Source organism: Camellia sinensis, chromosome 6 (assembly GCF_055761805.1).
Source record: "Camellia sinensis isolate YWXY chromosome 6, ASM5576180v1, whole genome shotgun sequence".
Lineage (NCBI taxonomy): Eukaryota > Viridiplantae > Streptophyta > Magnoliopsida > Ericales > Theaceae > Camellia > Camellia sinensis.
In genome coordinates, this window is record NC_138966.1 from 14270786 (window position 1) to 14297489 (window position 26704).

General features: G+C 36.9%; 2 protein-coding genes and 1 pseudogene across 2 annotated transcripts; 1 reads left to right on the plus strand and 2 right to left on the minus strand.

Moving 5' to 3' along the window:
• The window catches only part of LOC145789137 (putative serine/threonine-protein kinase PIX13), an 81148-nt pseudogene that overhangs the window by 20575 nt on the left and 33869 nt on the right, over positions 1–26704 (plus strand).
• Positions 9145–14727, minus strand: LOC114286754 (putative serine/threonine-protein kinase PIX13). Its single transcript, XM_082873190.1, has 5 exons — positions 14662–14727; positions 10839–10974; positions 10553–10689; positions 10239–10363; positions 9145–9475 (listed from the first exon to the last, which is right to left on the minus strand). The coding sequence occupies exons 1-5, from the start codon at positions 14725–14727 to the stop codon at positions 9145–9147; spliced, it is 795 nt and encodes a 264-aa protein (XP_082729316.1).
• Positions 14982–25650, minus strand: LOC114286716 (uncharacterized). The gene is made up of 14 exons (XM_082873191.1): positions 25441–25650; positions 25030–25146; positions 24746–24943; positions 24393–24509; positions 22184–22407; positions 21932–22081; positions 21506–21745; positions 20953–21085; positions 20563–20601; positions 20304–20412; positions 19043–19161; positions 18761–18877; positions 15550–15655; positions 14982–15331 (listed from the first exon to the last, which is right to left on the minus strand). Exons 1-14 carry the CDS (start codon positions 25495–25497, stop codon positions 15210–15212), a joined length of 1848 nt encoding a protein of 615 aa, XP_082729317.1. The 5' UTR covers positions 25498–25650; the 3' UTR covers positions 14982–15209.

Consider the following 26704-nt stretch of genomic DNA (forward strand, 5'->3'; position numbering starts at 1 on the left):
TAAAATTTTGGTCATAATAGCATCAATTCTAGTTTTGGGCAAGAAACGTGTACGAGGACTGACCCGAGGAAAGAATGTGAAGAAGATTAGAAAGGAACGTGGTGATCGAATACCCGTTACACTTAACCATTTGACCAAAGCAACAGACGGGGATTACGCCACACCGCTAGCAGCTGCTCTTGGTCAACAAATTCGAGTTCATGCCCCAGTTCGAAATGATGGATGGCTAGAAATTGCCTTTGGGTTAAGAGAGTCCATTGTTACAAGAGTTGGGGTAATTTGAAATATATGTGTTATATATTTAACATGTTATTTATGTTAATCGCAATGATATATAAAATATATTGAATTTTATTATTTCCAATTGCAGCAAACTTTTGACTTTGGGGACTACAATAATGATGTGGATGTGAGATGTATTATTGATCATAAGTGCCAAACTTTGTACAGTGAATGGAAAAGTAGATTACACACACACTACAAATCCCTTAAAGAAGACAATGTATCTGACCTCAAAAGTCAGATACTATATCCTTGTACAAAGGATGATTGGGAATGGATGATTGACAATTTGTGGGAAACTGATGATTGGAAGGTATTTATAAAAATATTTACTAAAGTAACATCCTCCTATATATTAATACCTATTTTTTTTTTAATTTGTAGGTAAAGTCAGAGAATGTGATGAAAGCGAGAGGTTGTGTGAAGTATAATCATACGAGCGGCTCGAGATCATTTGCATCGCGAGCATCTATCATTGTAAGTGTAGATTTACAAATTTGAACATACTAAATTATAAATACAGAATTTTTTGATTGACTAGAAAATCTAATGAAATGAAAGGTACAAGGAAGCAAACCGACTATTACGAAACTATTCGAGGACACCCACAAACGTCACCGACATGGGGGAGTGTGGATAAATAACACAGCGGAGGAACATCATGTAACCATAACTATTTCAATTTCAATAATAAATGTTTGCATTTTGATATTATGTTTTAAGCTTATTTATGTTTCATTCATAGGTCACTATGGTTTCAAAGATCGCTGAGCAATCTCAACCTAGTGTCACACATCCATTGTCTGAGGACCAGATTTCCAGAGAAGTACTTGGGAAGAGGTCGGTCTACTTGAAGGGATACGGGATCCGCAAGGACAGTACTTCATCTTCTACACATTTTGAGGCTCCTAACTTCGAGGTGATTGTTCTTCAACAGCAGTTAGTTGACCAGCGACAACAATTAGCTGACCAAGGAAAGCAGTTAGTTGACCAGGCTCAAAACATGAGTACAATGCAAACTATCATTCAAATGTTGGTAGCAAAAAATGGGATAGATCTAGCAAACATTCCGGGGTTAGTTCCAAGCAACAATGTCGGGGAGGATGCATCGGATGTAAGGGAGGATGAAACTTCTCTCGGTTGAAATAGAGGTAAATTTGACACCTCATTAAATTGATTTACTTTATTTAACCAATCCTAACATGTGTCAACAATATAAAATTAGATAAACTTTGTATTACAATCCTAGCATTACAACCTTTGTATGCAATAGCTTGATAAAACAATAGCTTCACAATAATTTTCTGATTAATTTTAACTATATTTGTATATTATTGTTGAAGTTAATGCATTAATAAAATACTCATGTTTTTATCCTTTGTTCACAGGTTGGTGATGGATGTTCGTGGCTCAGTAGTGATATATATCATTTTGCACGTTGGCATTCATTTAATTTTTCTTTGTTTCGTTTTATAGGTTTTTCTGTTGAATGTTTATATACTTTTTGGAATTATTATGTTTGGGATTGTTGGATATAGTTAGACGCATTTTAGGATTCTTATGTTTAGTACAGTTGGATATTTGAATAAAATTTGGGATATTGAAATGCATTTGATATTAATTTGGTTACATTACTAATTGTTATGATGTGTTCAGTTTAACATGATGTGTATGAATCATGCAAGTGTTTATTTGAAATCCAATGCTCTACAATATGTCCAAATGCAAGATTAAACTCCAATTCATGATGAACTCATGGACTATAACTTGAATATGGCCTTGCATGCAAAGAATTCTCATGAAAACACTTCCAAATGCTATGTTATGAACATGCATGCATGAATCTCTACCCAAATCAACATTATAAACCAATTTCTAGCTCCAGTCACCAATCTATCATGGACCAAGTATGAAGTGACTTAAATTCATAACTAAAAAGATGAATTCCCTTGCCTTAAGCCTTGAATGCAAGATGTACAAGTTCAAATATGTATGGCTCCTTTAATCCTCCTAAATTCCAAGCAATTCTTTGAAGACCACACGATTTCTCCTATTCCTCTCTCTCTAGTCGGTTAGGACAACAAAAACGAGCTGAGGAAATGTGTTTGAATGGGGTGTGCTAAGGCTTCAACATGTTTAGACAAGGTGGCCCACTATCTTGGCAAAATTGTAATTAAGACCAACTATGTAATTTTAGCTCATTTGATCTAATTTAATCATACCCAAACACATCTCAATTAAACATGCCATAAAATCATATAAATTCCGACGATCATAAAACATTAATCAATTTCTAGTTCGGCCGCCGATAAGGCCTTCAATCCTCAATTTAAAACATGAAACGCAAACAGATAATTTAACACTGAACAGATAAAAACACAAAAATGATGCAATACATATGCAAATTAAATTCCAGATTTCTTCTAAATCACTATTAGGCATACTTAATCATGACCTAACGTTTATTAGGGGTCGGGGTTATTACAATGCTACACTTGATACATGTATTCAAATAGGAATTGAAATACAATGTAGTTTGAATGATGCGCCGAGCCCGGTGCATGCAATACGAATGAATGATGCACGCATGCGAGTCATAAGGTATGCTAAATAAAATATGCCCTAGACTAACCATCGAAAATAGTTAAGTAAAAGGGAAAAAGAAATGCGGGTTGGAAGACATGCATACACACACGCACACTTATTACAACATTTGCCCTCTCGACGGAGGGTCTGAATAATAAGCTAACTAGCTACGCTAATTAAACTAATTATTACAAACCAAAGCTAATTAACTATTCCTAGTTAATTAATTATTACAAAACAAATCGATTAATTAAGCACATTAACTAATTAAGTACAAAACCGACGAATTAGCTAATTAAGTAAAGCAGCTAAAGCAGTTAAAAGAGGTCCTCGGGGGGGAGGGGTGCATGCATGCTCGATCGCCTCGCTCGGAAATCCATTGCTATGCCCAGAATTGCCTCTGTTTGTATTTGATTTGATCTCTGAAAAGTGTACTAACTATTGCTTTTGCTTCAACATGGGGACCTCTTGGTGGGTTGCCGACTAGAAAAGGGGGCTGTAGACCAGAAAAATTGGTTGTAGACTAGAAAAAGTGGTCGGTTGACCACCCTTACTAGTCGGCCGGCCAGAAAATTTGCCAAACTCCAGTTTTGCTGCAACAGAGAACAACAAGGGGCATAGTAGTGTATTTGCAAGATATGTGTGCATAACCACCCTCCTTATCATTTCTCAAGCTGAAGGGAGCGCGGTACTCGACTCTTGAGCCACCAACCGAGCATCGCAATGCACGATGGCCGAGAAACCAAGTTTGCACAAGTCAATGTCAATGAATGCACAAATAACACATAAGGGCCTCCACCTCTATCATGCTTGATCAAGAGGGTCAGCGACTAAGAAATGCTACACGTTTATCACTTTGAGTATGAAACGTGCGACATTCCTTGTGTTTGGATTAACGTCCAATCCAAACACATGCGACACAAACAAAATGATTAACCTTCAAAGTTAAAGTGAGATGCGCAAGACACTATCATGTAAGCAATGCATGCATGGCATGTTTAAAAGCTAAGGCATCAAAGCTAATGAAACATATTACACATGAGGCATGCACTATCAATCTCAAATGGTCAAACCAACCCCGGACAATGGTTGAATATGCCAAAACAATGGCTGAAATATGTCAAGATCAAGGCATACAACACAAGGAGAGCATGCTCATTTGATGGCTCATTAACAATGCACAAAGACACAACTCTCAAAAGCTCTCAAGGAATGAAAGAAGTGAGAACATGACACACGTACATGCTGTGAAATAACATGTTAAACGATGTCCAAACATGCAACCATCACAAATATAGCATAGTAGGGTGCTCAAAACTCAAGACTAACTACAGTACTTGCACCATAGCCGTATCAAGCAAGCCCCAAAGGGCCAAGATGACTCAAAATAGTCCCAAGGCAGATCAAAACAATGCCAAAACATACATGGAGTAGTGCTAACACATGTTAGAATGGGAGGCATAAAGCATGACGCATGCAAGGCCAATGAGTGGGATTACACTACACATACCAAAACCAAACATGAGATGACTTCACCAACAAAAATTAGAGTTGCAACATGGTAAAATAACACCAAAAACATGCTAAGATGGTAACCCAAAAGCTTAGGCAAGCATGCATACATATTGGCTCATAAGTGAAGCATAAGGCACAACTCTCCAAACACAACAAATAGATGATAAATGCGAGAATATGGTGGAGGTATATGGTCTGAAATAACACGCCAAATGATGCCATGCCATGAAAGAAGCTCAAATATGACATGCTAGAGGTCTCAAAGCTTAAGGCTAGCAAAGCCAAATGCACTATAGCTATGCAAAGCCAAGCATGCATGACCAAGACCACTCAAATCAGACCTAAATCATGTTAAATCAAAGCCAAAAATGTACTGGAGTAAAGCATACACATGCTAGATCAATAGTCCAAAAGACCAAACAAGCTAGGCTAGTGAACAAATTTGCACTACAAGTGCATAAACCATGCAAGAGGTGACTTTGTCGACCAAAATTAGAGCTAAGGCATGCCAAAATATGAGTAAAAGCCTGCTGGAGTGGAGCCAAAAACATGCTAAAATGGTGGTCCAAAGCATAGAGCATGTTAGGCTAATTAAGAGGATTGCACTACAAGTACATGAAGCATGTAAGAAGCAACCAAACTAACCCCAAACAGAGTTATATCATGTTAGAATAAGGCCTAAAACATGTTAAGATAGAGCCTTATGAAGGTAGAAAAGCATGCCAAAGTGTTAAGCTAACAACACATGCAAACAAAACACAAGAGGGGGGGGACCACCCCCATCCATTTTGGGTCTCAAAACCCATGTTCCATCCTTGAAATTTCTCTGGAATTCAGTGGTTAAAAGGCCAAAACAAGGTGGTTCCAATAGCTTTAAAAGATAGTAAGAAGTTAAGCAAATAAGGCACAAGAGAGTGAGAGACACCCCTAACTCAAACAAGGCCTCAAACAACCTTTTAAAACACTTTAAACTAGAGGCTTTTGCAGTTGAAGGTTAAGCCAAAAGAAGCATGCAAAGGTGGCTAAGTATGCAATCAAAATAAAGCTTTAAAAGGGAGAATAGGACTCACCCTTGAAGAACAACAAGAACAGCCACTTCTGAGGCAAAACCAAGCCAAAATCACTCAAATGCAACCTCCAAGAACCTCAGCTCAAGAGTGAAGGTGTTTCACTAGGTGTTTAGTGCAAAAGTGTGAACAAAACTCACTTTAAGGCACAAAATAGCATAAATATAGAGAGAAAGAGAGGGAGAAATCAAGAGAGAGAGAGAGATATGTTTTTCCCTAATCCAAATTTATGAACCTTGAACAAGACGGAGGAAGTGCCCTTATATAGAATTCATGCCTCAAGCTTGTTAGACAAGCTAGAGGCTTGGTGCAATGCCTTCTGTGCCCAACAGCTGGCACAACTGGCAAGGAAAATATCTGCAAAAAGTGCAGAAAGGCCGCCGACCAGTTAAAGTGGTCGACCGACCACTCTCACTAGTCGACCGACCACAAAAAGTGGTCTATAGGGAATAAGACTGGTCAGCAAGGGAGGAAGAGGGTCTACAAAGAGAGTAGAAGGTGGTGACAGGCTGCCGGCCACCTCCGACCACCAAAAGTGGCTGGTAGGGAAGAAAAGTGGTCTACAGGGGGGAAGACTGGTCTACACCCCTGTTCCACCCTCCAGGAAAAGGGTAACAAGGTTTGGTTCAAAAACAAACCAAAAAGAAGAAAGACAAGAGTCCGCAAGGTAAGGCACTCAGCTAGAAGCCCCGAAAACTAGTCTACGGGCCACTACAAGTGGCCTACAAGAGAGAAAGGTAGCTTATGGCTACAAAAAGTGCCCTACAGGCCTTCGTCTCCCTCTAGGAAAAGGCAGCAAGGCATGGTCCAAAAACCAGGCCAAGAGGAGAAAGTTAAGAGGTCCCGAGACAAGGCGCTCAGCCGAAGGCTCCGGAAACTCAAAACGAGCACAAACATGCACAATCACCGAGTGCACAGACGATGACGTCTGAGTCTTAAGGTCGGTCAAAAATGGGGTGTCTACAGGGTGTCTTTGTTGTGGAAGGATATTCTGCTTTTAGCTTCATCTAATCCCTCTTTGAGGGATTTCTTCATTTCTAATTTTAAGATTGTCATTGGGGATGGTGTTAGGTCCAAATTCTGGGTGGATGTTTGGTGCAATAATCAGAGTTTATCTATTGTTTTCCTAGACTTTATTCTTTATCAGTTCATAAAGATGGCTCTGTGTATGATTTTTTCCAAAGGAAAACTGGAGGTGATGACTGGAACCTTTTGTTTGGAAGACAACTCTTTGCTTGGGAAGAGGTGAAGCTTTCTAATTTGTATGAATATCTTCAAGTTGCACCCAGTTTAAGAAATCATTATGAGGATAAGTGCACTTGGTTGGCCCATCCATCTGGAGTATTTTCTATAGCTTCTTTGTGGAATTGGTTGGATATGAGTAAAGGGTCTAAACTCAAGTTTGTCATGGATATTTGGAATAATAGTGCGCCCCCAAAGGTTCAGTTTTTGTCATGGTTAGCATGGAGAAGTAGGATGAAGTCTGCTATATTTATGCAAAGGATTGGGGTGTTAAAACCAAATGCCAACATGCTCCATATATTTTGTAAGTCAGAGGTGGAGACACAGAATCATCTTCTGATGCATTGTAGTTGTATTTGGAAAGTATGGTTTGGGATTGTGGGCTGGTGGGGTTTGTCTTGGGCTAGTCCTGGTTCAGTGCAGTCTTTGATGAGTTAGTGGGCTGGTTTTAAGGTCAGAAAGAATGTGAGTATGATTTGGAGAATAGTTCCTCTGGCAATGTTATGGTCAGTGCGGAAATTACGTAATGACTGTTTGTTTAATAATGCTAAACCTGATTTTGTGAGTTTGGAAGAATTGGTTAAAATCAGAGTGGCACTCTAGATGAAGTCTAGTCTGAAGGATTTGCAATATTTAGTGCATGATATTGTTTTAAATGTACGGCAGATTTGTTATTCAGGGTAATGGGGCTGTTGTTGGTGTATTGGCTGCTTAATTCTGTGAAGTTTGTGTTGGTTGTCTGCACAATTCTGGGGTGTATCAGTTGGCCAATTCTGTTTGGCATTGTATGTGCTGTTAATTTGAATCCTAATCTTAAATCTATGCTCTTGGTTGCAGCATCACCAAATAAATCCTATGCGAAAATTTGAATTTTAGAGCCATAGTTTATTTCAATAGATGCTTTATATTTATAAGGTGGATGGCTGGCTGAGAATTGGGTTGAGAAGTTGAATTGGGTAGAAGGTATTCGGTCTTTTCAGGTACAGTAGTTGTACTAATCTAGAGACAGATATTGTTTATAAGGTTAGTGTGCTGCCGGTATGTGCTGTTATGAAGCTGCTCCTGGTGGTATAGAGGTTGGTTGCAGTGATGTTGCTGCTGGTTTATGTAGAGCTGGGATTGCTACTGGTTTATATGGGTAGTGCATTATGGGTGCTGCTTTATTGTGATGATATGTTTGGGTTGTTGCTGGTTGTTTGTATTGGGTTGTGATTGTATATTAGGTGTGGCTATATTATATTTGGGTGTGGTTGGGTTTTTTTGTTTTTTGTTTTATGGTTGGTTCCTCACCATCCTTTGATGTTATGCTAGCATATGATTGAGTGATCTTTTTGGTGCCAACCTAGTTGGGATTGATTTGGTTCACTATTATGCTTGTTGCACTCATCCCTCTTTTTTCCCTTTATTGATGTAATAATCTTCTTCTTCATCAATAAAGTTCTCTTTTCTTTTGCTAATAAAAAACAAAATGTATAAAAAAATAAGATAAATATGTTATTTATATATTTAAATACTATAAATATGGTAGATATTATTATTTCTTTTTTTTATAGTATGTTTATATATATATATATATATTGTATATATAATTATATAATAAAAAATTTTAGTTATAACTTTAATCTCATATACAAGTATAGTTTATAATTTGTTTATCTCATAAAATTTCGCGAATAAGCTCGCTAAATTTTGTTTAGCCTGTTACCAAACGAGGCCTCAATTTGAACAATCAAATAGAATTATAGTTTATTAAGAGTATGAGAAAATTAACATTACATAAACAACAATTCGAGTTGAAACCCAGCTTCTCAAAAAGTAAAACTTTTCTTTTAGAGCCAAACAACATGCTATGCACCATACTGGCAAAGAAACTCTCTTGTAGAATGGGATCTTTTGTCCCTATTTTCTCTGCACAATATCAACAAATACTCAGTTAGAGAGAGTGTTTGGAACTACAACAAAGAAAATACGAGCAGCGTATACGGTGTATGGTATTTTATGTTTACCATGGATGCCCTAATCAAGTTGTAGCTGTAGGTGCAGGTGAAAAATACATCAAAAAATATATTTTAAAGAACATGAAACCCTTTTACATTTTTCACAAATATTAAACATTACTTCAGGAGTATTAATTAACATTTACCTATAACATATGCAATAGCTAGTGTACATTTTTTTGGGGGTTCCTATGGAAGTGTAGAGCCCATAAGAAACAATAATCGCAATTCACATACAACACTGATACGATCACCTAAAATCTCGTTTACAAAAATCACCAGTGATTTTTGATGCACATCTTTTTCCATTCACATATGTGTCCATAAAACTTGCCATGTAAATAATCAGTCGCGAGGTCTAGGCAAGGGCGAGCGAGCTCCACCTTGACCTCCACCATTTCCACTGTACCTTTGGTGGTGAAGCAGAGATCGATCATGACCATAACGATGAGAATTCATTGGAGGATGATGATCTTCATCTTGATGGCATTGACTTGTTGGAGAGTCTCCAAAACTTCTTCCATTGAGGGCCGGTTTTTTGGATCAGATTCAAGACATTGAAGTATAAGTTCAACTGCTTGGAATGAATCTTTTGAAGGGTAGTGATTTTCAAGCCCTGGGTCCATGATTTTGTTCAATTTCCTCTTGTCGGGTAGGAAGGGTCTAGCCCACTCTATCAAATTGTGCTCACCCTTGGGTCGATTCATGTCGAGCACCCTTAAACCTGTCAATAATTCAAGCAACACCACTCCAAAACTGTACATCTCTTCACGTACAAATGACTTGAAAATTCATTATTGATCATTGTTGTCGAATTGATATTTGAACCATTATACAAACAAATAAAATTTATAATTGTCATAAATTCATGACGAGTCTTTGAGTGTTAAAAGCTAGTAAGATGAAAATGGCTTAGGATCATCCATCCCTAAATTAAATTGTGACATTGCTTCAAAATACTTGCAGTTATTGAATTATGAGACTCCAAACTCCAAACTAATATGAAGGAAGGGGTTCAAAATTGAGTATTTGTCAATGACCCCAAAAAAAAAAAAAATGTCAAAAATTGTCGCATAGAATGATATGTGGTTTTTAGTGATTCTTTCATTTCAAACCAAAATACCAACATTATGGCTTCTAATTCAAAAAATATTAGTGCAACATCTTTTGGATGAGTTCTACAAATGTTATGTGTAAATCATTTTTCCAAACCACTTAGATGAGGCTTGACAAATGCTATAAGAAACAATTTCTTAAAAAAAAAAAAAAGTAGTCAATTATTTTTTAAGTCTTTCTAGATCAAAAAATTTAATTAAAAAAATAGACCAAGTAAAACAAAAATGACAGAAAAACCAAACAAATTTTACTTTTTTAAATTAAACTTCTTATATCAATTAAACAAGACATGATTAAGGCTCCATTTCTTTCAGCCTAAAATATTTTACACTTGAAAATATTTTCATATAAATTGATTTTGCACAAAAAAATGTATATTCATTCTTGGACTTTGGCTACTATTCGTATAAGAGAAGGATAGGGGGAGGTCATACCAATTGCGACATACTCAGGAGCAGCATAGCCATACGTGCCAATGATGCGCGTTGTCACTTGTGAATTGCCATATATGGGACCTAACTTTGCCAACCCAAAATCTGAAACCTTTGCATTGAAGTCCTACAAAAATCAACGAGATTGATGGAAATTAGCACTGGAGATATAAAAAGGGTTGGGCTTAGCTTTTCTCATGTTTAAATATGAAGTTGAGACGACTTGAGCCTTTTAAACAAATTAATGGCAAATCAATCTATCTATACGGTAATGCACAAAGAGGTCAATTAATAAGTTTAATTTAACTTCATTTACCCCGTCAAGCAATATATTGGAAGCCTTAAAATTGCGGTATATGACTTGCTTCTCTGTCGTGTGCAAGAATGCGAGGCCTTGAGTTGCTCCAATAGCTATATTAAGCCTTGTCTTCCATGAAAGTGGTTCTAAACCCCCTGCACCATTCACAACATTGCAACATATATACACAACACTTTGTTATTTTTTAAAAACAATTTTGTTTTTTTTAGATCAACACATTTTAATGAATTAATGCATGTGAAATGAAGGGTTTTGGTTTGGTTGAAGTAAAAGTGTTGCTTACTCTTGAAAAGGTGGCTTTCTAAGCTTCCTTTTTGCATGTATTCATAAATTAGGAGCAATTGATCATCTTCCCAACAATAACCCAACAGCTTTACTAGATTTGGATGACTAAATTTTCCCAAGCACTTCACCTTTGACTACACTCGCAAAAATTTAAAATAATCAAAATTAATTTAGTGATTGAGAAATTGCATATGGGATAGATTTGATTATTCTCATATATATAGAAAATAACTTTGGCAACGAAGGTGTTCTATGTGTCGATGCAATCATCATCCCTTTAAATTGGACCTAAAATTAAGGATAATTGAGGAAACCATTTGTTGGATATCTATATATAATCTGATCAACTTTATAAATTTATTCAGTTCTAAAATTCTAAACTAATTTGATTTATTCTTAGTTTAAAAACAAATGATAGGTCTTAGTTATATACTCTTCCTTTTGTTTTGGTTTGCCATCACTCAAAATGTTTTTTCATGTACTATTTTAGTCATGTTTATAGATTTTTATAAGAATTAATGATTACTTTGCCCCTAGTTCTATTAAAGTTGCACTTTGATACTTTGTAAAATTAAAAATTATACTTTTTTATCCTTAGTTTTGTGAAAATTGTACTTTGTTTCTTATAATTTTTAAAATTTACACTTTGCACAATATATAGTGAAAACTAAGAGCAAAACTACTTTTTTTTTCTTTCAATAAACAGAACAGTAATGACAAATATAAAAAATATTTATATTATCAGATAAACCAGTAGCCCATAATAACTAGAAAGGAAAAAAACACTTGACAACTAATAAACCAACTCATGTTCAACAACCACTACTAATTACATGCAACCCTATAAAAAAGGAAAAATAAACTACTATAAAAAGTATCAAACTTCTTTCCATAGAATTTAAACTCGCAATCTCACACCACCAATGGTGTTACATAATCACTAGGCCAAATGTCCTACTTTATTTTACAAAACTATATTATAGTGTAATTTTTACAAACTAGAGGTGCAATATGTAACTTTTTATTTTATGGAGGCAAAGTAGGAATTTTCACAAAATTACAAGTACAGAGTGGCATTTAGCAATTAGCAAAAAACAAGTTGTATCACTACAAAAAAATTGCTTTTTTACGACGGCAAAATGCCGTCGCAAATACACAAAACGCCGTCTCAAAAGATTTTTTGCGACGGCAACTGGCTTTTTGCGATGGCAAGTGGGGGGTTGCAACAAAAGGGGTTGCAAAAGGCTTTTAGCGACGGTATAACGCCGTCGCCTTTTTTTTTGCGACGGAAAAATGCTGTCGGTATTAACGCGTGAAAATCTGAGTTTTTTTGAGACGACACTGTGTTGCCGTCGCTAAAAGGGTTATTTGCGACGACAAAAATACCGTCGCTAAAGGGTTATTTGAGTCAGCACCTAATGCCGTCGCTAAAGTACTATTGGCGACGGCAAATAACACGGTCGCTAAAGGTCTTCCTTTTCAACCAATTCCCCTATCTTTTGCAACAGCATTTCTACCATCGCAAAAAACCCTGATTCTATTTTTCTTTTTGAGACGGTGTGTATGGTGCCGTCTCAAAAAAAAAAAAAAAACTATAATAAAATTATTAAAAATATGAAAATGACTTGTATTAAATGAAAAATAACTAAAAAAAAAAACCGATAATTACATAATAATATAAAAAGTCCAGTATATAAATAAAAATTCATCCATAATTAAAATATTCTTCCATTCATAGCAACACCTCAGCAAAATTATCCCACTACATAATGTTGCATAATACATACATAATGTTGTTCACAAATCTAAATAACGTAAATCAAAAACAAAAGTTTTCGTCATGATTCTTCCGTGGGTTACAAAAACAAAAGTTAGTCATAATCTTTACACGCCTGCATTCCATAAGAAGCAAACTGCTACTTAGGAAATATCTGAAAATAACAAAATAAAAATAATTAATGACAATATAATTGTGTTAATAGTTTAATTACAGAAAAACATAAAAAAATTAACTACTATATAATTACAAAGATAGTTTAGTAAATAATTTTGGCTAGACAGAAATCCGACCATAACTCTCAAACTGGAAACCTGATTGGAGTCCCGTCTTCTCCCACAAGTCTCTCGTGCCTAGGCGGTCGTGTGTGCCAAGTTTCGTGCTAAACCGACGTCGTTTGGTGATTTTGGGCCGTCAACACCTCGAATTCAAGTTTCTTAAGGAACTACTTTGCCTAATCCGAAATCTGGCTCTAACTCCCAAACCGGGAACCCGATTGGAGTCCCGTCTTCTCTAACAATTCTATCGTGTCTAGGCGGTCGTGTGTGCCAAGTTTCGTGCTAAACCGATGCCGTTTGGTGATTTTGAGGCGTCAACACCTCGAATTCAAGTTTCTTAAGGAACTAGTTTGCCTAGAGTGATATCCGACTCTAACTCCTAAACTGGGAACTCGATTCGAGCCCCGTCTTCTCCCACAAGTCTCTTGTGCCTAGACGGTCGTGTGTGCCAAATTTCGTGCTAAACTGACGTCGTTTGGTGATTTTGGGCCGTCGACACCTTGAATTCAAGTTTCTTAAGGAACAAGTTTGCCTAAAGTGAAATCCGGCTCTAACTCCCAATCCGGGAACCTAATTCGAGTCCCGTCTTCTCCCACAAGTCTCTCATGCCTAGGCGGTCGTATGTGCCAAGTTTCATGCTAAACCGACGCTGTTTGGTGATTTTGAGGCATCAACACCTCGAATTCAAGTTTCTTAAGGAACTAGTTTGCCTAGAGTGATATCCGACTCTAACTCCCAAACCGGTAACCCGGTTCAAGCCCCGTCTTCTCCCACAAGTCTCTCGTGCCAAGGCGGTCGTGTGTGTCAAGTTTCGTGCTAAACCGACATCGTTTGGTGATTTTGGGGTGTTAACACCTTGAATTCAAGTTTCTTAAGGCACTACAAGAAATTGCATTTTTCGCAACACAACAAAATATGTTGCTAAAAGGAAAAATTTGTTGGCAAAGAGTTTTGCCGACACACAAAGCTACGTTGGCAACCCGTAGGCAAAAGTGAGTTGGCAAAAGTTTTTGCCGACGAAATTATCATTGCATTGGTAAAAGTAATACCTTTAGCGACGAACATAGTCGTCACTAAAGCCTCCATCCATCGTCGGCAATTTACCTTGCGTTGGTAAAAGTCATTCAAATATGATGATTGTGTGGCACTTTTCGCGACACAAATTTGCATGGGCAAAAAATATACTTTTAGCAACAACTATGCGTCGGCAAAAGTAAACATTTGGTGACACATTTACGTGGGTAAATGTTGCCATTTGCCGACGATTTGTTTGTCGCTAAAGCTTTACTTTTGGCAACGACAAATTGGCATTGGCAAAAAATACACTTCTACTAACACAATATGAGTGGGGAAAAGTAACTTTTAGCGGCACATTTACGTCGGTAAATGTTGCCATTTGCCAACGATTTGGTTGTCGATAAAGCTTTAGTTTTGGCAACGACAAATTGGCATTGGCAAAAAATACACTTTTAGTAACACAATATGAGTGGGCAAAAATAAATCTTTGGCTACACATTTACCGACAAGTTATTTGTCGAGAAAGCTTTACTTTTTAACGAAAAATTTGTAGCGGCAAAAATAATTGAAACTCATTTATAATTTTTTAAAAGATTTATAGTTTTACAAGAGGCATCCCTCAAGCACCACTATAACAAACTAATAACATTGATATGAAATCACACAAAATACCCCCTCCATACCCTTCCATCCAAAACACCAGCAGTTGCCCGAACTTACACCTAATGACAACCCCCATTAATGAAAACCTGATCTATTACAGATTGGACAAAAAGTCCTGCACCCTTCCAAACATCAACAACACCAGCAAACATCCAACAACACCGCAGCACCTCATCGTAACAAATACCATCACAGCAGCATCACCACAGCATCTCAGCAACAGCAACAACATCACAGCAGCACCAGAAGAGTAGCAGATTAGTATAGCAGATCAGCAAACTGATTCAACACAGATCATCACCAGTTCAGAAAACCATTTCAACTCAGCAACCCAAACAAAATCATATAACCAAATCAGAATTGACGCAGCAGTTTACCTCATTTACCAGAACAGTCAGAAAACAAATCAAACAAAACCAGCAACAAAACTATACAAAATGCTCAGAAATCAGTTTACCATGTTTGTCATCCATCAATTGTTCAAACAGCCCTCAAAACTATACAATTCTTAGTAACTTTTAAGCCATCAGGTTAACAGAAGTTAAGTAAAAATTCAAACTAATTCACTGGCTGTCATGTTTACACTAGGAGAGTGAGTTATATAAAAACACTCAATTCAAGTACACCACAATGTTTACCAAGCTAACCTTATACCAATGCACTGGAAACAATAAAAGTAACTAAGCATTGAGATTGTCCATATACCACAATGTTCACTGATGGCTCTCTTCACTGCTTTAGAATGTGACTGGTGCACTGAAATATGAAACAAAGTTGAATCATTTCACTCAGAACCATTAGTGGCAAATTTATTACACTCAAATCATTAAATTAGTCATGAGAAAGTCAACAAAATGCTTCTATAATGAAGGTACCAGTAAACAAGATCAGAAACATTGACCTCCTTCCCCCACCATCTGCTAGTGGGGAAAGAAAAGAAAAAAATATATACATCCATCCCTACAATAAAATACCCGAGTAATGCACAATTAAAATCTTGAGATTGTTAACAACTCTCTCCTTGTATTCCTTGCCGCTTATTCTAGCTTCTGTAGGAAGTAGGTCTTGCTTCAATGGAGTCTGCAATCAATCGGAAGATGGTCACACGAGGGTGAGGAAGATAAGAGGAAATTTATGCACCCAACAGACTGATCTATAAAACCAAATAGACAATAAACCAGCTAGCAAGTTTGATGGCATTAGTATTACAACAAATGCTAATAAATGCATTCAGGTCATAAAATATGCTTAGTATCTCACACATAGAACAATACGGTACGTGCATTATGTTGCAATATGTGATTTGTTATGTCCACGTTCTCATGAGATTTGGTTGTTTCTCTAGGCTTTAGTCTTGAATAAATTCTACACTAGCAAGTATCAAAAGTTAAAACAAGGAAAGAGAATCAATATAGAACTCCACAATTGTAACAACCCTCATACTGTTTACCGATTAATGACTGACTGATTACCGATAAACATTGATTATCGTTAAACTGAACTGACTATGACTGATAATTGGACCGGTTAAAGTACTGAACTGACTGACTGAAAACTGGAACTGAATTGACTGAGTGTGTATATTAAATTGTATTCTATCTGTTTGATTGATTATTTGCTCTGTTTGTGTTTTATGTTTAAACTGCTAATTGAAGGCCTTATCGGCGGCCGAATCCGGAATTGATTGAAGTTTTATGATCATCATAAATTGTGTGATTTTATGGTGTAATTATCTGAAAACTGATTAGGTATGATTAAATTAGATTAAACATTGATCAATTGCAAACTTTGACTTATTTACCAAACTTGCCACTAAGTGGGCCACTATCTCACACATTGAGCCTTACACTTGATCATAACATAATTCCCTCAACTCTTTTCTTGAGCCTTGCCGACCTAGAGAGTGGAGAGGGAGAGAAATTGGTTTTTCACCTTGAATTGCTTGGAAACTTGAAGAATTTCTTGGTAATTGAAGTGTAGATTGCTAAATTGAACCTCTAGACTTGCATTCAAGGAACCTAGGTAAGGATTTCATCTTCTCATTCTTGTGTTTGAGCTAAGTCTTGCATGGTCCATGATAAATTGTAGAGCTAAGCCATGTTTTGGTTCATACATGTTGACATAGAGCATAATTCATGCATGCATGTTTGAATTGTTGGATTTTGAGTTGAGTTCATGGCAAATTGTTGCATGCATGTCCATGTTTTGAGTGTAGGCCATGATTTCATCATGTTTTGGAAATAATTGGCTCTTTAGAGCATCAAATTGAAGCTTTAAATTGGTTTGAATTCATGCTTGTTTGCATGTTCATCTTGTTCTTGAAATTGATTTGAAATTGAGTTTGAACTAAACACCCTTGGGCTTTGATTCCTCAAATTGAGCTTTGAACCATGTTATTCTATGTGTTTATAAAGGTTTTCCAGAAAAATGGGCCCAAGAGGATTGGTTTTGATGCATTTGAACTTGGTTTTGAGCTTGGAGGTGCAATCTGGAATTTCCAGATTCTGCACTTCCGCTCGAGCGGGGGAAGTGACGCTCGAGCGTGGAATCCGAGCATCCAGTATCTCTGCACTGTTTTACAGTCCACTCGAGCGTAGGATTGGGCGCTCGAGCGGAATCATGTGTCTCAAGCTCGAGCAGGCGTCGAGCGTCCGTCGAGCGGAGATTCCACCCATCCAGCACTTTTGACTGTTTTTGCAGAACGCTCGAGCGGGTACCTTTGTCTGCATGTCCGCTCGAGCGGAGTGACCTACGCTCGAGCGTGACCCCTGTTTTCTGAAAAATTCGAAAATGCTTTTAAAAGTACATCTTTGCATCCTCATCCCATTCTAGGCATTCTTAGGCCTAGTTTAAGGCATATTGTTGAGGAGATAGATGTAGAACACACCGAGGCATTAGGGATTAAATTATGATATTTCCCAACTGTGTAGCTTAGTGTGTGTTCAACCTGTGAACTGTGTAGGGTTGGCAACTGGGGAGACACGCTCTAGCACATTGTAGCCCGAACACTATGAGTAACAATTGTGTAAAGATATGTTCAACTGAGAATGTTTTCTGACTGTTTAACGAAACTGCTTTCTGAAGTACTTATTGTTAATTGTTGAATGTATGTCCTATATTCTGAAATATATTGTGGCATCCTTAGCAACTGTTGTATACTGTTACTGCTACTGTTACAGAGATCTCTGTCGGTTCCCTCGCGGAACCACTACTGTTTACTGACTGATGGCCATCATTACTGTTCGGTCTTTAAGACCTACTGTTTACTGCTATGCTAATGGATGTACCACATATGACTGAATAACTGTTCTGATTGAAAGACTGAAGTATTGTTTAATGAACTATTTTCATTACTGTAAGGACATTTCATTCTTAACCTCTTTACGCATTATGTTATTCACTGGGCTTTAGCTCACTGTTTATATATATATGTAGGTGCTCAGCCACCAGATCGGAGCTAGGAGCGCGGGTTAGACTCCAGTTTTGTCAAGCCAGCCTATGTGCCTCACTGCGAGGTTCCGAGCCTATCATGTTAAGGCTTAGGGGTGTTTTAGAATTTCCCCTTCTGTACCGTCTTACTGTTCTGTATAGACTGTCAGCTGCTAACTGTACTGTTACCAAGGGATTAGGTCCCTGTACTGTGTGACTGTAAATTTTGTATAGACTGCACTGTTTGTATGTGTGAATGCACGAAAAATCTTTTTGGCATACAGACTGTCACAGCTCAATGGACATTATTTATTTACTGTATTGGCTTCCGTCAGGCCCTGTACTCTGTTTTACTATATTACTGTTCTGCAGGCCTTCGGTAATCTCATATTACTGGCCGGTTACGGTGCTAAACCCATAGGGCCGGGTTTGGGTCGTGACAACAATGAAATACGGATCCCTGGGTTTATAAAAGAAGCACTTCAGAAAGATTGAGAGAGACTTGGGCTTATAAATTGTAAATTCCATTTTGATATTTAGAGTGTATGACAACTTGGGTAACACACAAGAGATGAATTTTATCTTAAGCCAGTTCAATAGTTCACAGACAAAAATCTTCGTATCTATTTATGAAACAAGAAGTTGTGGTAGAGGAAAACATAAAAAATTTCACTTTTTAAGACCAAATAAATCTCAAGCAAGCTAATCAAAACACAATGTGCAGCCTAAAATGGAAATAAAAGAACATAAACATACCATGGACAGGGGAGATTGTGTGAATTTCTCATAGTCAAACTCTTGAAATTGCTTTTCGGTGAATGTCGCATTTTCTCCACAAACTTCACATTGTGATGACCTCCCTCTGATCTTGACCTAAGCAAAATCATGGTACAAGGCTAATTGAAAAAAAGGGGGAATTGACTGGGCATGTCCACTAAGTTCAACAAATATAGAGGATGTTTATGCTGGAAGAAAAATAAAAAATAAATATAGAGTAGAGAATTTATCAATAGAAAACTGAAAGTTTTTAAAACATACGATACGAATCTGTGCAGTCAATGCATCAAAAAGAAGCATCCTTCTTGAGAGTGGTTCACCAACATCACTTGCAATCTTTATAGCTTCAAGGGCTTGGTGGCAGCCAATAATACCAGGAACTGTAAAATTATATAAAAGTAGAGCAAATAAATAAAAGAAATACATCACTTGCAAGCCAGGTGAATTTGCAAGGAAATAAGGGCTGGACTGGAGACTCCAAATTTGTACACAATAGCTTGCACATTAAAGCATCTTTCTTAGTGTCATCCTATGCCTTCCCATAGCAAGTTCAAGGTCCACCACATAAAGACAAAGTACCGTGTTAGGCAACTAAAGCTACTAGCTGAGAAAAAAGAACACAAATCATGACACGACCACAATATGCAATGTTGTCAGCAAATCCTGCAAGGCACTGAGAATCTGCAGATCATCTTCTCAGTTATTCACTGTGCTCTGAGGTTTTCTGAGATCTTGTCCCAATCTCTAAAGGAACCCCGCAATCCTTTGCTATGCCTTCACCTTTCAGTGAACTGTCATAAATTTTGGCTCATCCAGGTTGTGGTAGTCAACATTGGTAATGTATTAAAGTGATTACATCCATGATTATGGAATGAAACCAAAAAAAATATAAAAAAAAATTATGACTTCATTTTTCAAAACTTAAAGCAATTGAGATTATGGCTTTGAAAGTAGAGTCGAATTAGAGTTCTTTTTTTTGATGAATAATAAATTTAATTGAGAAAGCATCAAGATGATGCAACTAAAACAAAATAACCAATAGAAGGAAACAAAACTCGCCTAACGAATTACATCATCCAAAAAATCGAGTCGAATTAGAGTTCTTGACCATCACTCTTACTTACATTCCCTTTTGTGATACCCATTTATAATATATCAAAAAATTCACAATGAGATAAATTAGAAATATGGCCAGGAATACAACAACAAAAAACTTTAAACTTCACCTTTCAAAACTTATGCAATTGGGACAAAGCCTTCAAATGTAGAGTTGGGTGTTATTGACCATCAGGTCCATCACTCGTACATTCCCCTTTTGTGAATACCCATTCTTCTTGCTAATATATCAAAATTCTAGTAACGAGATAAACTAGAAATATGCAAGGGACTCGAGAAATGCAAACAAGGACAGACAGCTAAAGGACAACTCCCAGGCAAACTCAGATTTTTCTCTCTTTAAATTCAAGATTGTAGGCAATATTTCTAATTGAATGGACTAAGACACAACATATTAATGGCTTACCGATTCCCAGAACACCACTATCAGAGCATCTTTGACATGCTGTCATAGGAGGTGGAGTTGGAAATAGGCACCGATAACATGGACCTCCATTGTAATTGTAAACTGTAAGCTACACAAATGATTTGAGGATGCAGTTGCAGTAAGAATTTGAACAATATAAAAAAGAGTTAATTACATTCTGTAGTCCCAAATCCATATAAAGAGTTTTCCACATGTTCATATAGGAATTAGTGAGAAAATTGCTAATACTGTTTTTTACCTGCCCTTCCAATCCTATAGTGGCACCTGATACAAGAGGCTGCATGCATAAACATTGAGGTTAATAATCAGAAGATTAACATATGAAGACTAAACTATTTCATTGGATAATACATACAAGCTTGATCAAATCTGTCCTCAAATCTACGATTCTAATAAATAAATGAACATATATGACAATGGAGCTAAAAGAGAATTCAGTGAATAACTAGGAGTAGAAGAACTGAAGGTCTGCCACCTTAATCATTTTAAGCAGATTCAGATACAAGTCAACATTTATAAGTCGAGGAAAAAACAAGAAGAAATTCCACAAAGCTAACTTTGAAAAGGACGAGCAGCATACTTACAAAAGCACTGTGTCTTAAATTAAGCAACAACGGAATGAACTCACCTGCTTTGGCCACAATGATGTCAATGAATTCTGCAGCTCCATCCGTTTGGCAGACAAGTCCTTCAACCCCTCCTTTAACTTCACTTGGTGGTGTTTCTTTTCCTCTAGTGTAGTCACTAGTCTATCGAGAAATCTGAAAATTAGATGCACACTACAGTCAATACTTGATATTGTCACAACTCATTAGGAATAATAAGCATGACATCATGAAACCAAAATACTAGTAATGTGCACAACTGGAGGGAGAGGGATAATCAAGCAAACTGCAGTTACTGGGCAAAAACCATCAAGATCAGGACAGAAAACTTTTGAATCGGTCATAACAATAGACAGTTGATTCCTAACAACAACCAAAAATGCAAAGACTTATTGGGATCGCACAAAATATGCATCAATCAAATACCAAAAGAAAAGTCATGTAAATATAATATAATTGTCATTTGTGAATTCTCAATACAGATTGGTGTCGTAAACAATAAGTGGGGGAGAAGAAATTTGACGGTGAAGGAAATGGACAAGGTATAAAGCTTGTTGAAAAACAAGAATGCTGCACCTTTTTGAGTTGAGAATCATGATCTGATCCCTGGTTTTTCTATTTGTCAGTGAGGAGATGGCCAAAGAAACATCAAGCAACATCTTCTGAATTGTATCAGAAGAGTACTGCTGCAACACTAAAGGAGCAACTGCCTGGACTTGATGTTGCAAGGACAGAGTTTCGTTATTTGTCAACTTCGTCAACCACTGATTCAAGAATGCTTTAATCTGGCACGAAATATCAATTGATGTCAAAATGCTTTGATATCATAACCAAAAGTCAAACAAAAATATTAAGTTCACAAAGGATTGTGTTTTTACATTGTCGTGCCCTTTTACACGTGAATACAACCGAATGTATTAACCAACAATGAATGTTTGGAAGGAAAAAAAAAACACATTTCCATCAGTACCTAATTAATCAAAATGACAAATAAGCACATACCTCAAATAGGTCATCAAGAATCTTATTCCTATACTCCATCTCCAAAAGTTGGCTCCTCTGTTGGGCAATTTCTTGGGTTTCAGTTCAATGCCCCCACACAATTGACAACCCATACACAATGATGGTCCATTTTTAGCACACACCTCCCACCTGAAAATAATATACAGAAAAAAAAAGAGTAATATATCTGATTTATTTTCTCTGAAACAATTGGAAAAGAAAACAGTCTCAAGAAGAATTGGGTATACGAACTCACAAACAGAACAATGATGGCACTGAGGTGGTTTCGGCTGGTTGCACTTTCGACAATAACGGATCCTTGGATTCACTAGGTTTGCTGACATACCACCAAATTCTGCCTCAGTCAATGGATCGGTCTCACCTCTCTCCTCATCCGACACAGGCCTCCAATTAGGTGGCACACTACCCGGATCGGTAAAGACAACAGCGAAGTTACTCCACAATAGCATTACTAACTGCACAATTATTATGATTACATGCCTCTTTAGCTACCGTTTGCATATAAATATATCAGCTGCCACTTTTTGGTTATTGGAAATAAAAGTCAAAACTGCATAACCCTGTTCTTGTCCGAGTCTCAATCAATTCAAGAAAAATACAGAAATCAGTATATCCCAAACTCCTAATGACATTATAGAGCTAAAATATTACTAAAATTGTCAAAGACCTTCGATCAAGTAATTAATACATAATGAAAGACAGTGATATTTTCATATGACTGATGATGAGTGAAAATTGAGAGATAAGTTCCTTCAATCAATCCAATTGTAATTAATAATTTCTAAACATAAAAGAATAATAAAACAAACCCATTTCCCTATCCCCATTCCCTGTCACAAAAATCTCTATAGCCCTCTTTGTTTTGTGCTTCTTAATTCTTTCTTTTCTCCACTTTCCGATGAACACAACAGGCTAACAAAATCTCTTTTGTCTCCCATTATTCCTTTGCTTCCTTTATTCTCTCTGTTAATTTGTTGCACAGATCAAAACCATTCATAAACAAACAAATATCTTTTTTTTTTATCGAGATAAACAAAAAAAATAAACAGACAAATAATGACAGAATATGAATTATATAACCAAATTCAACAGAAAATATGATTTAATTTGGGTATTTTCTGAATTTGGCTCGACTATTTTTATTTTTAATTTTTTTTCCCCTGAATCTACATGAGGTTGAGCCATCTAGTTTTAATCTGGGTCTTTACTGAAGACAAATGATGCACAGCTCTGTTTTGTTCTTTTTGGTAATCCAAAACTCAGAGAAATGCCAATTGCCTCTGAATGCATAGTGCCTCTTATATCACTGATTCAATCTAATATGGGTACGGCAGTGGAATCTGGTGTTTGTGCTTTTCAGAAATTACAGCAGTGGAACAGCAAGTGGAGCTTGTAGCAGCTAATGATGTTGTCAATCTTCTTGTCGGTTTGGTTTCTGGATCAAATAATCGGAATCTGATCGCAAGAACAAACTGATTAAAGTGGAATTGAATCAGTTTCTGCAAATCAATTTCTACAATCTGATCCCATTTAATCTGTTCTACAATCTGTTCTTGATCATTCAAAAAATACAACAGAGAGAGGGAGGAGGACAGGAATACCTTGTGATGAAGAGGAGCGTCGGTTACAATAATAAATGATCAGATTGCGAGTGGTGATGAAGAGGAGCGTCACAAGAACAAACTGACGAGAACAGAGAAGGGAGAGGGATAAAGATAGAAGGCATGAAAGACGTGCGCAAGCGGGAAGGTGAGAAGAGAGAGATAAAGATAGAATAGAGGGGAGACGTGGGGAAGGAGGAGGCTAACTCTTTGGGCGGGAAGATATATATTTAGGATTGATATAAAATTAAGGGGGTTATCTGAGCCATCCATGTGAATATACAAATGAATCATGACCCTTGAAATGTCCTAGTAGGACAATTGTGTCTAACATATTTTCAAAATCCGTTCTTCTTTATTATATAGATAGTAGTTATTTATGTGCAATAGTAGATTCTTCCAAGCGATTTTGGGTAAAGATGAAGAAGCATTATTCTTTGGGAAGAGACTCAAATTAATTAAATGTGGAAATCTATATAATTTTCAAGTGTGCCTTATGAGAGCATAGTAGTTATTTATGTGTAACAGTAGATTCTTCCAAGCGATTTTGGGTAGCAACACTTTCAAGTAAATAACTTGTCCCAAATTCATGGTTTATTTACTTTGTAATTCATTTTCACCATATCAGAGAGTGTGGTTGAAGAATGATGTGACAAATATCAGTTACAGGAGTGACAATGCCTCCGATCAATTCCAGAAATAATGGTACTCCTAGTTTATGTGTAGTTTATAAAATGATAAATAAAAATAATATCTTTAGTATCCATATTTTGAACATGTGAAATTAAAATAAAACATATGAAATTATTTGAATGATTGTAATTGCATAAGCATGTCACCTGCTTTGAGTATATGAGAATTTTGTCAAACTCCCTCTTCTCAGCAAACGCAGTAACAACTTTTGGAGTCACTCTTGCTTTAATGTAAATTTTCAGTGCAAGGTCATTATCCACTATCTGCAATAGAAACAGGATTCATTACATCAGAAATTCCAATAGAACAGATCTGATAAATAATATAGAACAAGCGACTTTGGGAAATTATTTTCATTTTAGGTAAATTTTTGTAAGTATAGTTTAAACAATGAGTAAATTTGAAACAGACAGATTAAAAACAAAGGATTACAGAAAAGTTTTGTATAAGAACTATAGCACAATAAACATCATGAAAAGTTCAATCTTCCAAATCAAACCTTCACAAGATCTCCAAGCTCCTCGCTACATTCAAGTTTGTCCTCTGCCAACCAATTCTCCAAAAGATTTTTTTTGTTCTGATTTACAACAAGACGAGATAGTTCCAATGACTCAAAAGCATTGAGCTTTCCCCTAGTTAAAAGAGTTCCAAAGTACTGCAGCAAATGAGGTGTTTGCCCAGCTTGCACTGGAACACTCTACAAAGCATAAAGAGTAAATGAGGGCCTTGACATTTACACATTCTGAAGACAAATGGTTAGGGCTGATATCATGTTAATAAAACCTGAAATTTAGCAACAGTGTCAGAAGTGCGGAGAATTCCCTGCGGTGACTCTGCAGCAAGTTCTGCAGCCTCCTTATACTTTGTCTTAGCAAACAATTCTTGGAACCGCTCAACAACCTGAGAAAGGAAAAAAAATAAAATCAAAAACAAAAAATCAAATTCAACCACCATTATGGAAGTGAATAGGCACCTGTCAGCAGACATCAACCAAAGCATCAGTCACTTAAATTTTTGCCACCCTCTCTATTTGACTTAAATAATGTCCCAACATATACTTTTTTTCATAAGGGAAGCTTAATACAAAAAAATAGACATTGACAGGTGTCCGGAGCTTCTGAGAATGTATTTTTTGCAGTGTTACATGGACTCTTCTACAGTCTAGTCTAAAAATAAGAGTATACTAGTTGTTACCTTCCCTTCAATATGCATGTCCGACAGGTGCAACTTCACCCACATTCCGAAAACCATTCACTTCCTTAGTTGTATACACAGCACACCACACCACATGTTGCAGAAGTTTCACATATCACAACTGCTGACTCAGCTAGTTCTTCATTAGATGGATTGGCAGTATGCACGCCTCACAACAACATTGCAGCAACAGTAGCAGCAGCAGCAGCCACAGCAAGCAGCAGCCACCACGGCAGCAGCAGCAGCAGCAGCCAGCAGAATTAAAGATGAAGCCATTTTTTCTTTCTTTTGGGAACAAAAAAGAATTTGAAAACAAGTTACTGCAAATGAATATAAAAAATGCAAGATAAAATAAGACACATTGACACCTTATACTTTTTTCCTGATGATTAAAATATTGTCAGCCTAGCCATCTAAAACAAATTCAATCTTAGCTTCCCATGACCTATTATTACTTAGCAATTCATACTACACCTAAACCCTAATTGATCCACTTCCTGAACGCGTATTTCTAAGTAACCCGTATTTCTCTATAAAACATTCCAAAAAAACCTTTACATAACATTGCGTAAAAACTACTTTAAAGTATTGTTGAAATTATATTTAATTGAACTATCTTTGGACTTTGATTTCTCAAATTGATCTTCAAAACATGTTATTCTATGAGTTTAAAAGGGTTTTCCAGAAAATTAGCCCAAAAGGATCGAATTTGGTACATTTAAACTTGATTTTGAACTTGGGGTTCAAGTCTGGAAATTCCAGATTTTGAACTCACGCTCGAGCGGGGGATGAGCCGCTCGAGCGGAAAATTCGTGCATCCAGTACTTTCATGTGTTTTACAGTCTGCTCGAGCGGGGGAAATGGATGCTCGAGCGGGTATCTGAGTCAGAGGCTCGAGCGGGTATCGAGCGCCTATCGAGCGTATTTTTCATGCATCCAGTACTTTTGGCATGTTTCACATTACGCTCGAGCGTGGTATATTACGCTCGAGCGGAGTATTTTGTTTACTTGTACGCTCGAGCGAGTAAACCTACGCTCGAGCGAGACCCCGGTTCTCTGAAAAATTTTGAAAAGAGTTCTAAAGGCATTCTTGCATCCTCATTCCATCCTAGGCATTCCTAGGCCATGTTTAAGACTCCTTAATGGAAATTAAAGGGTAGAAACACACCAAGGGCAAACGAAACAAGTTGTGTGGAATTCGAAAGGATGTTCAAGTGTGTGTGTTGTTTGTGTGTTCATGTAGGTCACACATCTCGAAACAAGT